A 13,330-nucleotide genomic window follows, 5' to 3' on the forward strand; every position below is an offset into this window, starting at 1 on the left:
CCCCCTTCCCAAAAAAAAAAAACAATGGGAGGGGAAAGAAAAGGCAAAAAGAGAGAAAAAAAATAGAATAGTGAGAAACTAATAAAAATTGAGCTCCCATTACAAAACTGCAGAAAAAGACCATGCATTGCATTAAGTTACATTTTGTTCTCAACCATATACAATATAGGCGCATAAATAGTGGATTGATAGCAAAGTATGCAGGTGATAAGATGCTAAGACGTATGAACCTCAGAAGAGGCTCAGAGCCTCTCACATGGCCAACTCATGGTTGATGGATACCTTGGAAGTATGCATAAAAATTTGCACGACATATGAATTCAAATCTATTTAATTTTTTTTTCACATAATTGTCTTGTACACTCACAAATAGATGCTTGCTGATATTGTGCTTAGTATATATGTATATAAAAATGCCTTAATACAGCTAGATAAGAAGCTGGTTAGGGTTCTCCAAGGTGACATGCTTTGCTCTTGTTTCACACCAAAGAAATATCATGATTCCTTTTCTACGTTTGTGTTTCAAACCCTTTTGAGAAAGTAATATGGTTTGATATTAGTTTAAAAATAATAATAATGATTTAAAGAACTTTACATACAAACACATTTATCTCTTAATCACACTTTTTGGGCCTAGCCTACTTCATTAAGGGTTAATCTTTCCTACACTGACAGTGTATACATTATCAGCGTTGGATGAATGACAACTATATAAAATTTGAATTTAGAATTCAACTTTTGTGCACATATCATGAATCAAGCGGTGATAGTGTATACACTGTCAGTGTATATAAGATTTACTCCTTAATTAATCCTGAAAGGTTTTCTTTCCTTACCTCCTCTATCTAAAAAAAAGACGGTAAATATAGTTACTTCTGTTGAATCATTGCTCTATGCCGATTTTGTATGCTTTTGGTTCTTTCATAAGACCATCCAAATGTAATAACAACTAATGTGCATCTAAGGTACAGCCTAGTCCTAACCAAAATGTGCATACTCTATGCTTGTGAACATAGTAGTGTGATTCAGTACGAGCTCGTTCCAACTTAATTCACTTAATAAACTCATTAAGCTTGAATACGAGATTTCGTGTTCATTATATATATATTTTGAAGTTTGATCGATGAATTTGACTTCTTCAAGAGTTTATAAGTTAGTGCCAGTAAATCAAACATCTCGTGTTACATTTATATTTGGCTCTCTTTAAAAGCTTTTTTCAATTCGGCCAAAATGATAACCAAGCCAAACTCGAATTCAAGTGTAAATTTGTGCATAGAATCAACCCAAACTTGAATACTGCATTCTATTGTGGAGTTCGGTTCAATTAAATGCGGGCTTTGATGAGAGTGAGAAGAAAACTAATCCAACAAAAGCTCTGCAATTAATAATGATGGAAAGAAAGGGAATTACTACTTTTAATACGGAATCATTTGCGGTGTAATGCTTGGAGGAGTAGTAGTGTAGACGTGGCGGCAGAAGACAAAATGGAGGGGGAGTAGAATACGTCGGCAGCATGTTTAGAATCGCCTAAAAACAGATTATTGAGATCTTGCTGTAAAGTCACTCGCGCACGTCTAGGGTGTGTTTCATTTGTCCTTTATGCCCTCCGGCTAAATTTTGATAGATGTGTCCTGCACATTGTACAAATAGAAACTTCAATTCAATTCATCTTTCTCTTGGGTTCTAGCTACTTTAGAACGGCGGCCTTGAATGGGCAAATGAATAGCAGATGCATTGTATGATTTTTCTGACACTTTTTTTTTTAATTCATTTAATTATGAAAATTTTTACTATCCTTTTTGGACATCATATCCGTGGATATAATCCAATAAACTCTTGTTACATTATTTAATAATTTAAATTTTTAAAACCATAAAGGGTTGATATTTCTTTTTATACATTCAACAACGACGGTGAATTGATACATTATAATGATACGGTACCCAAAGGGTCCCTCGAGTGTGTACCCTTTTGCCTGGTTGCGAACAGATAATGACATTTGATTAATGACTTCGCTATTGATGGCAACAAGATGTCAACACCTAAAATAATATCTTCTAAGGGCATGTTCTCATTCTCTTGAGATTTGCTTATTGTAGTTTTTGTGTGGTGGCATGCTCATTCTAACTCTGTCAACATGAAAATGCTATAATATATTTTGGAGTGTTCTCATTGGATTTTTTTTCTGGACTGCGTACACTTATCAGATACTCATCCAGACCAACTGGGGTTGGGCCAAGTGGTAAGCAGCTTGGTTCCGCTTAAGCAGGTCTCGGGTTCGAAACCTGGCGTATGCAGCTATCCTTGTTGGGAGACTCACCCACCACAGCCAGGTGTGCGACCCGGGTCGACCAACGGATTAGTCAGGGCAAAACCCTGGATACCGTGACAGGCAACCAAAAAAAAAAAGATACTCATCCATTGATGTTGCTCAAATAAAAAAAAAAAAGAAGAAAGAAAATTACCTCTTCACTTTCCCAAGAATTTCTTTTCTAAGTAGCTATAGACTAATGAAAGCAAAAACAAAAAGGAAGTGACCTGGAGCCTCTCTGGCAAGGCTTCAACAAAGAACATCTTTAGTTAAGTGGTTGATGTCCAAACAAAAGAATTTCTTTGATACATACAAATCAAATCACATAATGTTCTAACTTCTCCGAATTGTAGCTTGTAGGTGCTTTCAGAAACTGAAGATAGTCTCTGATTCTTTTGAGATGTAATGGGGGCGAAAAAGGTCCATATATACCACCTATCAAATTTCTTGCCCAGAACGAATTTTTTATTTGCCTGTTTTTGGTAGCTGAACTAATTGTTTGAGTGATCCAAGGTATCTCTGCAGCAAAAAAAAGGTCTAACCATACAAAGCTTTATCAGGGATAAACTAGTAGTACTGTATTTATTTGCAATTCCTTCCAAATCTTCCTTCCTAAACGTTGGATGATGGGAGGAATAGATAGAAACAGCAGATTATGTCCACCTAATTGTACACATATAGAATCATAACACATGCACTAGCACTAAAGTGGGACAGATAAGAACTCACACTCCCTCTTAAAAACACACACATGTAATCACATGATCATTATATGGCATGCCATCCCTACTGTCCATAATCTTGTAGTATATATCACTCTATGATCAAAAATACAAAAAAAAAAAAAAAAATTTGAAACAAAAAGTGCCATGCACCCATTAACTACACCGTTCCATTTTCCTCTTTTACATGCTTATGTTTAAATTAAAGAATCATCATCCACCTCAAAATTACAACTTTTCAAACCAAAAGCACCCACCCAAAAAGAAAGAAAAAAAAAACACCACCTTCATGATGGGACACCACAGCCAAAATTCAAATTCCCAAGGGCGTTCTTGTCATCTCACATTACCTACCAATAATATAACGATCACCTTACAGGTTGTTACTTACGCCAAGTTAAAAAATTAAAAAAAAAAAAAAAGAAAACCTTTAAGTCTTGATATTATTAATATTCCAGCACCACAACGTATTCCCCATACGCATCAGCTAGCAACAACAATGGCAGAGCTGGAGAGCCCAAAGGTGATGTCCAAACTCATCAGCTTCCTCTCCTCTCTGCTCCAAAGGGTGGCCGAGTCGAACGATCTCAACCGTCGATTGCAGCCCCAGAAAATCTCAGTCTTTCATGGCCTCACTAGGCCAACCATCTCAATTGAGAGCTATCTTGATAGAATTCTCAAGTATGCAAATTGCAGCCCATCTTGCTTTATAGTGTCTTACATTTATCTTGATCGGTTCACTCAGCGCCAGCCGGCTTTGCCCATCAATTCCTTCAATGTTCATCGGCTGCTGATCACCAGTGTCATGGTTGCTGCAAAATTCATGGATGACATGTAAGTCAGTCAATTCTTCAGCTTTGCTATGATTTAGAGTTTCCGAAAGTCCTCTAGCTAGCTACGCATGTTTCTTTTGATAATTCAGTGTCGTACATCTTCACAACAGAAATGAGGTTCTCAGTTCTCACGACCCCCACCCCCACCACCAACTGGGACTGGGGGGATTGCAGGACTCCTCTTAGTTACCAAACAAATTGTCAAATTGAGTTATTGAATTTTTGTTTTTCTCGAGTTTTCTTTTCCTTTCTGCTCCTGAAGTAGGTCAATTGGGCTATGGTTTTATGCAAAACTAAGGCATCAGTGCGTCTACGGCTTCCATTTCTGATCAGGATTCAGCCTTGTCGGGCGTTTAGCCTTGAGTTCTTGGCGTATATATAAAATACTAAACTACGGATGAAAAATATATGGTAGTAGTAGGAGGCTTGATAAAACTTCGGGTATCTGGTATTAGTAAAAACCAGCGTTGTAATAATATGTTTTATTATTTCGATAGCGAAAGACAGCCATCCTAAAAAGTGTGGTTAGATGAATAATTAGTTCGGGGAGATTATTATTGATTCTGAAATCTGAATAATGTTTTTATTTTTGCACGGCCAAGGTAATATTACAATTATTGTTGAAAGCTACCTACCGTCCAACTTTACAGACCTCATCATCACCATACAGAATGCTAGTGTCCAAGAAAACTCATATTCAAAAGGACCCATCATTTAGAATTTACAGCTAAGATAGATCCATCAATTGACTTAGAATTTACAGGTAGATGGATCCATCAATTGACTTGTGCGTACGCATCTGTTGCAAGCAACCTAACAAGCTTTAGCTATTTTTCCACGTTTAAATTTAGTAATCCTATTCAATATCAGTCCACGTTGATTATGGAACTATAATGAGGCCAAACTTTTAGGTATTACAACAATGCTTACTACGCAAAGGTGGGAGGAATCAGCACAACAGAGATGAATTTTCTTGAAGTGGATTTCTTGTTCGGATTAGGCTTCCATCTAAACGTGACTCCCACAACTTTTCATACCTACTGTTCCTATCTCCAGAGGGAGATGTTGATGCAGCCCCCGACAATCAACTCAGCAGAGTCCTCCTTGTGCATGGGAAAATCATCAAAGCTCCACTTATGCTTCAATGATGATGAATCATCCCATCAACAACAGCAGCAACAGCAACTAGCTGTTTGATTCTAATTTTTCTCTCAATGCAGTTACTAGTTAGTTTAGATTAGTAATTTCTTCTCTCTCAGTGCTAGCTAGGTTGGCAAATCAACTCATTTGTGCTAAGCTCTTCACATTGGTTGTGCATTTTTTTTCCCCTTTTGTGAACAATTTTGTGAACTGGATCAATAGGCATGTACAGTCGGGTGCTTGAACATTACAATTGGCCACGAATTTCCCATTTTGTTTTTTATCTTAATTATCAAGGAAATTAGCTCTGTTTAGTGTGTCTTTTGTTTTTTTCCCCCTCCTTTGTGGGACATGATGGTAACAATACCTGGGCGGATGGGTCACTTGTTTTCTGTTTATGAGCAAGAACTTGGGAGGGCCCTGCCCTAATAGAGTTAACAATACACCCTTTTATGTCTAAGCGCCATGCCACTTGTGGGTGGGCTTCATGATTTTACTTCTACTTTTCATGTTACCATTGCTGGCTGCAGTTTCCACCGGATACTAATTCGTATCCAAATCAAGCAGGATTCTGCTTCTGCTTCTGCGTCTGCCAATCCGGAGAGTCACTAAATTTCACAGGTTAGCATATGTTCATGTGCGGACCCAATCTGGAAAGGGACGCGAATGGCGAGAGAGCTAGTAATGTTGGCGAGACTAAAGGGGCGGTGTACAAAAAACAGTGTAAATGAAGGTGTACAGTTGGTGTGGTTAATTTTGGCAGTGAAGACAAGACAAGATGTGCCACTTGACAGTTGTAATTGGTTTTGGGAGTGGGAACAGGTAACATGTGCAATCACGAACTAGTAGAGCATGTGCCGACTTGACATTGTGAGAAGGACAGTACAAGAGTCTCTTTTGTTGATCTGGACTTGTATAACTTCATTATCGTTGCAGAGAATAAGGGGGGATTGTATTGACAGCAAATGATTTGCAGACTATTCTTCCAATTAGGTTAAGCTGTCTATGTGATTTTATGCCGATCCAACAAAAGGTCAATTGTCGAAATTGCAAAAAGAAAAGCATAGAGTTATAGATAAAAACTAGAGGTACTTTAGCTGTGCTTTGGCCCCTAGAAATTAGTCGAACGCATAACATCAAATTATTTTGGCATATGATGAATGAATAGAAATATAGGAGAAAAACACAGGTAGAAAAATGTTTAGCTAGATTTATCTTGATGGAAGCATCACATGATATATCTTTTCTCCTAAAAGAAATACACAAAATTGTAGATAACTACAAAATGTAACCAAAAAACAAAGAAAAGGAAAAAAATGTGAAGTAAGAAATCAAATCGTGGGAGGAGAAAAGAAAAGAATGAATTATTGTTTTATTCTTCATAGAAGATGATCACTTATAAAATGAATTGTAAGATCTTTTTACATATTTTAATATTTCACCTTTTATCCATGAAGAAATACCAAATAATAATGTCATCCTATAAATTTAACAAACAAATGCCAGTTGACTATAACATTATGATCAAAGAATAGAGCAAACATGAGATATTAGAGGTCAAGGAAAAAAAGGAAGGAAAAAAAGTAAAATGGGATAAAAAAAAATAATGACTTCTCTTTACTAACTAGCTAATCATTTCGATGAAAAAAAAAAAGAAGAAGGACATGGCACCAATCTTAGTTAGATTAATTTTAAAAAATAAAAAAAATAAAAAAGGTGAGGGATGACACCAGTTGCCATAAAAAAAAAAAAAGAAGAAATGGATTTGATTTTCTATAAAAGAAAAAATATTTTAATCATTTTAGCCCAATTAAATCAAAAAGAGAAGGAAAAATTTAGCTAAAATGACCAAGATTCCACTTGTAAAATATATATGCAATACATGTGCAAAAAAGATGGGCTGTTACAGTAATTTGGGTTTCTTTTTATATACAAGGTAGAGATATAACAAAGATGCATGCTGCACAAATTTATGCTCTGTAAATATATGTTCTAAAAGCTAATTTTATTTTGATGTAGAAAGGAACGATCAAATCCCATAATTATAATAGGGTTTGTTGTGTATCCAATCCAAATTCAGATTTTGGAATACGAACTAAACACCTGATTAATTAATTTGAGCTGGGATTGGATAATTCTTGAAGCAAGAGTATAATTCTTGGGCGCATGTACCGGCAAGATTTAGGTTGAGTTTGAATGATAGTGTTAATTAAGTCGTTTCTAATAAAATATCTTGTGTGCATAATCCATAACATCTAATTCATCTAAAATAAAAAAGATGGAAAAGTCCCATCTTCATGAAGATCAGCCAATATTATAAACGTATGAATTAGACTGACCCTACGAGCTTTTAGACTTATCTTGCTCGTGCAGTTCAACCAAAACTAATATCGTATTCATATATATTTGTATGGGAATTTCTCCAGCTTCAGCAAGTTCATTCATACGAAAACAGGCCGATTCTCATAGTAAGTAAATGACGCGAACTCCCTTCTCCTTAGTCTTACATATGATATGTTACTAGTGAGGATTCTTCTGAAATCAAGACTTGGTAATTTTGGAAGCTATAGACACGTAAAAACACAGAGTGCTAATACTCTCTAAGCTAAAAGTTTTTTTATCTAGTCATCTCGGAGTTATTTTTTTGGATTTTGATCTCATCTTGGGGTAGAATACAGATATGTTGTATTGTAGAGGCAACGTATTGAGACTGATGCACCAGCTAATTTCGTCTATTGATGCAAATCGTTTTAAAAATAGTGACCTAATTCATTTCAACCATATATTTGAATGAGATAAGTGTTTGCATTATTTATGTGATATTGAGATGAGATCAATCAGATTTATTACTGAATGAATTTAACTTGGAAAGTCGACTTACTTTATTATTTTTTTATTTAGAACCAACAAATTGTTGTAATATCTTATTATAGTGTCATTATTTGGATATTGGATATTTATTGTTTTGATGAAGTGATATGCTCTTTACTCTATGATCTATAAGGATGTTCCTATTACTTGTCCTTCAAGTCAAAACAACATTAACCCTAGGGCTGTCAACGGGTCGGGTCCGGGCCGAAATTCATTATTCCGGACCCGGACCCGAATTACGATGCCGGATCCGGATCCGACCCGTTTACCCGACGGGTCTTTTATTCTATGTTCCGGATCCGGATCCGGCGGGTCCCGGATCCGGATCCGGGTCTACCCGAACAAATTTACCAAAATTTATAATTTCTAATAAAAATGAGAAAAAAATATATTTGTAAACTAATTTCTAACTAATGCAAAGAAAAAACCAAATAAGAAAAGAAATCAAATTAACTTTATTAAAATACATCACCCTAATTAAATTATATTGATAAATATATATTTTTTAAATTATTAATTCATTTATATCCGGATCCGGGTCTAATACGGGTCGGAATACTATATTCCGTATCCGACCCGTTTTTTTTGTTTGACAAAACGGATCCGGATCCGGATCCGGGAAACGGAATTAAATCCCTACCCATACCCGCAATAATTTCACGGATCCGGTCCGGATCCGGGTCTAGACCCGACCCGTTGACAGGCCTAATTAACCCTTTTACCCACAAAAAATACTCTCATCAAAGTGGTTAAACTAACCAGGAGTCTTGGATATGGGCCGCAAATTGACATGGCTAATAAATGAAAATTCACGAAAATTGCTAGAATGTGACACTTATCATTTGATGGATGATCAATCTCAAAATTTATAGTGACTAGAATAAGACTTTTGTTAATTTGTAGCTCCACAAACAACTCTTTGAAATGTCCTTTAGAATAACTTTTTGTAATTTTACAAGATAAAAGTGTCTAGAATAAAACTTAGGATTCGAGGTCATAATTATAAAAATTTTAAAGTTGCAAATGAAATGAGTATAAATAAACATTTGATGTTGAGGAAACTGAGGAAAAGGAATGAGTTGAGTGATTCAAGAAAGGGAGCGTAAGTGAGAGATTCGAACTCGAGTCCTCCCATTTAAATGTACTATTATCTAATATGCCGACCATAGCCATTGTTCGGGATAGATTCAATTTCCAGGCCCAAGTTTGGTCCGTAGTTGTCGCCCTCTCTTTGTTTTGGCGTAGATTCTATGCTTTTGGGTTATTTCTTATATTCTATAAATTGGCCAGTTGTGGCAAAAACTCCCAAGTCCAAGTGGGCTTACCGCCTAAAGCAGGGTGGGAACGGGTATGAAAAATGTGGGATTGGATCTAAAGAGTATCGATATAGTTGGGATTTACTTGAAAATCCAATGGGTCTATCAAGAAAATGATAATTCTCATTCAATTCTTTTCAACATTTTTAGTGACATTCTTCCTCCTGAAATCTTTCACCCATTGCTCTGCTTCTCAAGCCTCAACACTCAGTCTCCTCTCATTTACCACTTGTTAAAAGGCAGCGCCAAATAGGAGTATATCAAACCAAGGACAGCAACAAGATGATTTATAGTGAAGACTTTTACCTAGTGCTGTAAATGAGTCAAATTAAATCGAATATCTCATATTTGAACTTTGTTCGTTGTGCTACTCGAACAAGACTCGTGTTCGTTTGATCTCCAAATTTGTGTTTGTGTTTAACTCATCAAGCAAAATCCTAATTCAAATTCGACTCGTTTAATACAAACGAACCGTTCGCGAATAATTGGACCCATGTTCACAAACAATTAAGCATGGAATTAGGTATTAGAAATACAATATTAACCAGAAATGATAATTAGGCCCACGTTCCCGAACGATTGTTTAAATTTGCGAACGAACTCATGTTCTTTTGATTAATTGTTAAGCCAAAATATTTGTTCGAATTCGATTCGTATAAAATTTTGAACAAGCCATTACCGAATACAAGCGAGCTTAAATGGGTTGAGTTAACGAACAGTCCGGTTCGTTTAACAACTCTCCTTTTACCGGCAACTTGTATTCGTAACATGAGGTTAACAATTGATCTTAGAGCCTTTTGCACCTGCATATACAGCTATATTTGTAGCGTTTGAGCCTTGCTCCAATTAGGCATGGTGTCAGGCTGCTGAGTATAAGGACTGCAGCATAATAAAGGCTCAATTTGAGCATTAGTCTGTTAATTCAATAGGATTGTACAAACGATGCTGTTTTGGTCTTGCTTAAGTACTAGTAAACGATGTCGTTTCATGTAATGAGCCATTAGTTAGGTAATTCAGTTGTAATCGTCTGACACAAGCTGTTAGAATTGGTTATATTTAGGCGGGGCCCACATGAATGAGGATAACAGATTAGATGAGGTCATTTCTTCCACTTCCTCTCTTCTGAATCTTCTTCTCTCTCTCTCTCTCTCGACCTTCAATTCCTTGCTCCTTCTCCAATTTCTCCAATTTCTACCAAATTCATCCTAGATCAATCACACAATTCCAGAAACAACCTTGAGTTCGTGACAAAGTGGCATCAGAGCAGTAGATCCTTGGAATTTGCAACACAATCATGGCAGAGAGCACAAGATTTCGCACCATCGAAGAGCAAGTCAGGAAACAAGAAATCAAGCTGCAGGAAGTGATTGAATCCCTACACACTTCCAAATCTGAACACCAGCAAATCAGGAAAGACTTGAAGGTGGAGCTTGAAGAGAACAACAGGCGGATGGAAGGCCTGTTATCAGGATTGGAGCAGAACTTCACTCAGATGTTTGAGCAGAAATTCAATGATCTGCTACTGAAGCTGAACTCTGGCAGGGAACAAGCAAACGAGGGGAGTAGCAGAATGATCGACCAGCTGCCACTCCTACCAACTCCACCAGCTCATCAGAGATTAACCACAGACGGCGAGGCTCAGAGATCCTTCAGGAAGGATGGGAGTAAGTTTTACATTCCAAATCCTCCTAAGATTGATTTACAAATGTTTGCTGGAGACAATCCTAGAGAATGGTTGCGTAAATGCAACAAATATTTTTTGAACTATCAAGTTCCAGAAGAACATAAAGTAGATGTTATTGAAATGTATTTGGAAGGCAGGACTGATAAATGGTTCCAGGGAGTAAAAATTGCGAAACCTAAGATGAGTTGGGAAGAATTTGCGAATCTGCTATGCTGCAGGTTTAATGATAGGACCTGTCTAGATATAGTGGAAGAATTTAATAAACTACAGCAGATAGGCAATGTTGAAGAATATCAGGAGAAATTTGAGGAATTAAAGGCCTTGATGATGATAAGAAATCGAAGTCTGGATGAGACTTATTTCATTTCTAGTTTCATAAGTGGACTAAAGGAAGAGATCAAACTATGATCAAGATGTTGAAACCTGCTACTCTAGCTGAAGCATTTGAACTGTCTCAGTGGCAAGAGTATGCAGTAAAACTGCAGAATAAGAGTTCTAAGGAGAATGTCAAACCACTAGGAGAAAACAGGCTTGGATTGTCAAGAAACACCAGTACAGCATTTGGGATTAACTCGTATAGGATTCCAAACCACAGCAGCCCCAATCATCCTAAATTAGCCAATCGGCAAGAAGGCACTAAGGATCCTAGGAGACTCTCTGCACAGGAAATGCAGTATAGGAGGAACAATGGACTGTGTTTCAAATGTGGAGAGAAGTATGGAGTTGGCCATCAGTGCAGGGTTGGCCATACACACTGTATGGTGTTAGAAGAAGAAGAGGAAACTGCATTTGAGGATGCCTTGGGAGAGCAGGATGAACATACTGGGAATCCTGGTCAATCCATGGAAATGTCTTTGCATGCATTATCTGAAGCCTTAAAGAGGAAGACAATCACACTCACAGGAATCTTAGATGGAGAAGAGGTGCTCATCTTAGTAGATACTGGAAGCTCTGACAGCTATATCAGCAGTGAACTGGTTATTGGAATGGATGTCAAGTACAAGTGGGTGGATCAGCCTTTCTCAGTTATCATGGGAAATGGAACTACTGTCACCAGCAATGCTATTTGTCCTGGGGTACAGTGGAGCATTAACCAGCACAAATTCAAATTCGACCTCAAGGCAATGGAACTAGGAGGGTGGGATATAATACTAGGCGTGGACTGGATGACACACTTCAGTCCCATCACCTTTGATTTCCAGCAGCTCAGGATATCACTGCATCATGCAGGAGGGGAGATTCACCTACATGGGCAAGCAGACAATTGTGACATGGACCTGATCAGGGGCAAAGATTTGAGGACATTCATTGAATACAAAAAGCAGATGTGCATGGCCATGTCTTCCCAACAGCAGGAGGGAAGCAGACTGGAGTCCACCCCACAGAAAGTACAGGAACTACTGCAGGAGTATGAAGACATATTCCAGACCCCCAGTTCATTACCCCCTAGCAGAAGTGTGGACCATGAGATACCCCTTAAACCAGACGCTCAACCATTCAAACTCAAACCTTACAGATATCCTCACTACCACAAGGAGGAAATAGAGAGGCAGGTGACTGAAATGCTGCAGACAGGTATTGTAAAACACAGTAACAGTCCTTTTGCCTCCCCTGTGTTACTGGTCAAAAAGAAAGAAGGAACTTGGAGGTTCTGTGTGGACTATAGGAAGCTGAATGACCTCACTATCAAAGACAGATTTCCAATACCCAATGTGGATGAATTACTGGACGAACTGGCAGGAGCTGTGTTCAAAACTAAGCTGGATTTGACTGCAGGTTATCATCAGATCAAAGTCAAAGCTCAAGACACCTACAAGACAGCTTTCCAGACGCATTGTGGACATTTTGAGTTCTTGGTTATGCCATTTGGCCTCACAAATGCCCCTGCAACATTCCAAGCATTGATGAACCAGGTATTCCAGCCTTATCTGAGAAAGTTTGTCCTAGTTTTTTTTGATGACATACTGATATATAGCCCCACACTAGAGGATCACCTCCATCACCTGAGAATTGTTCTAGATCTATTGAAAAATAACCAACTGTATGTGAAGAAATCTAAATGTGAATTTGCTCAGAAAAGAATAGATATCTAGGACACACCATCACTGATAAAGGAGTCCAGATGGATGACTCCAAAGTCAGTAGTATATTACAATGGCCTGTACCCCAAACTGTCAAGGAGTTGAGGGGGTTCCTGGGCCTAACTGGCTACTACAGAAGATTTATCCAACATTATGGATTGGTGTGCAAGCCCTTGACTGAATTACTCAGGAAGGACAGCTTCAAATGGTGTCCACAGGCGCAGACAGCATTTGAACACTTGAAAAGGTTGATGTGTTCAGCTCCAGTCCTTAGTTTACCAGATTTTAAAAAGGCATTTGTGTTAGAAACAGATGCCAGTGGGGGTGGTATTGGGGCAGTCTTGATGCAGGAAGGGTACCCCATTGCTTTTT

The 13,330-nt window shown here is 37.7% G+C and overlaps 2 protein-coding genes across 2 annotated transcripts; both read left to right on the top strand.

The window, feature by feature from the left end:
• Positions 1-3,501: 3,501 nt before the first annotated feature.
• Positions 3,502-5,327, top strand: LOC113761755 (cyclin-U4-1). The gene is made up of 2 exons (XM_027304874.1): positions 3,502-3,867; positions 4,778-5,327. Exons 1-2 carry the CDS (start codon positions 3,533-3,535, stop codon positions 5,061-5,063), a joined length of 621 nt encoding a protein of 206 aa, XP_027160675.1. The 5' UTR covers positions 3,502-3,532; the 3' UTR covers positions 5,064-5,327.
• A 5,954-nt stretch (positions 5,328-11,281) lies between these two features.
• Positions 11,282-12,970, top strand: LOC113759356. The gene has a single exon (XM_027301922.1). It carries the CDS (start codon positions 11,282-11,284, stop codon positions 12,968-12,970), a length of 1,689 nt encoding a protein of 562 aa, XP_027157723.1.
• The last annotated feature ends 360 nt before the right edge of the window (positions 12,971-13,330 follow it).

This window comes from Coffea eugenioides, chromosome 2 (genome assembly GCF_003713205.1).
Source record: "Coffea eugenioides isolate CCC68of chromosome 2, Ceug_1.0, whole genome shotgun sequence".
NCBI lineage: Eukaryota > Viridiplantae > Streptophyta > Magnoliopsida > Gentianales > Rubiaceae > Coffea > Coffea eugenioides.

Excerpts from the sequence above, each read along its gene's own strand:
- LOC113761755 (XM_027304874.1), top strand. The coding sequence starts at position 3,533 with ATGGCAGAGCTGGAGAGCCCAAAGGTGATGTCCAAACTCATCAGCTTC. Across the intron at positions 3,868-4,777 it reads GCAAAATTCATGGATGACAT|GTATTACAACAATGCTTACT; the intron begins GTAAGTCAGTCA and ends CCAAACTTTTAG.
- LOC113759356 (XM_027301922.1), top strand. The coding sequence starts at position 11,282 with ATGATCAAGATGTTGAAACCTGCTACTCTAGCTGAAGCATTTGAACTG.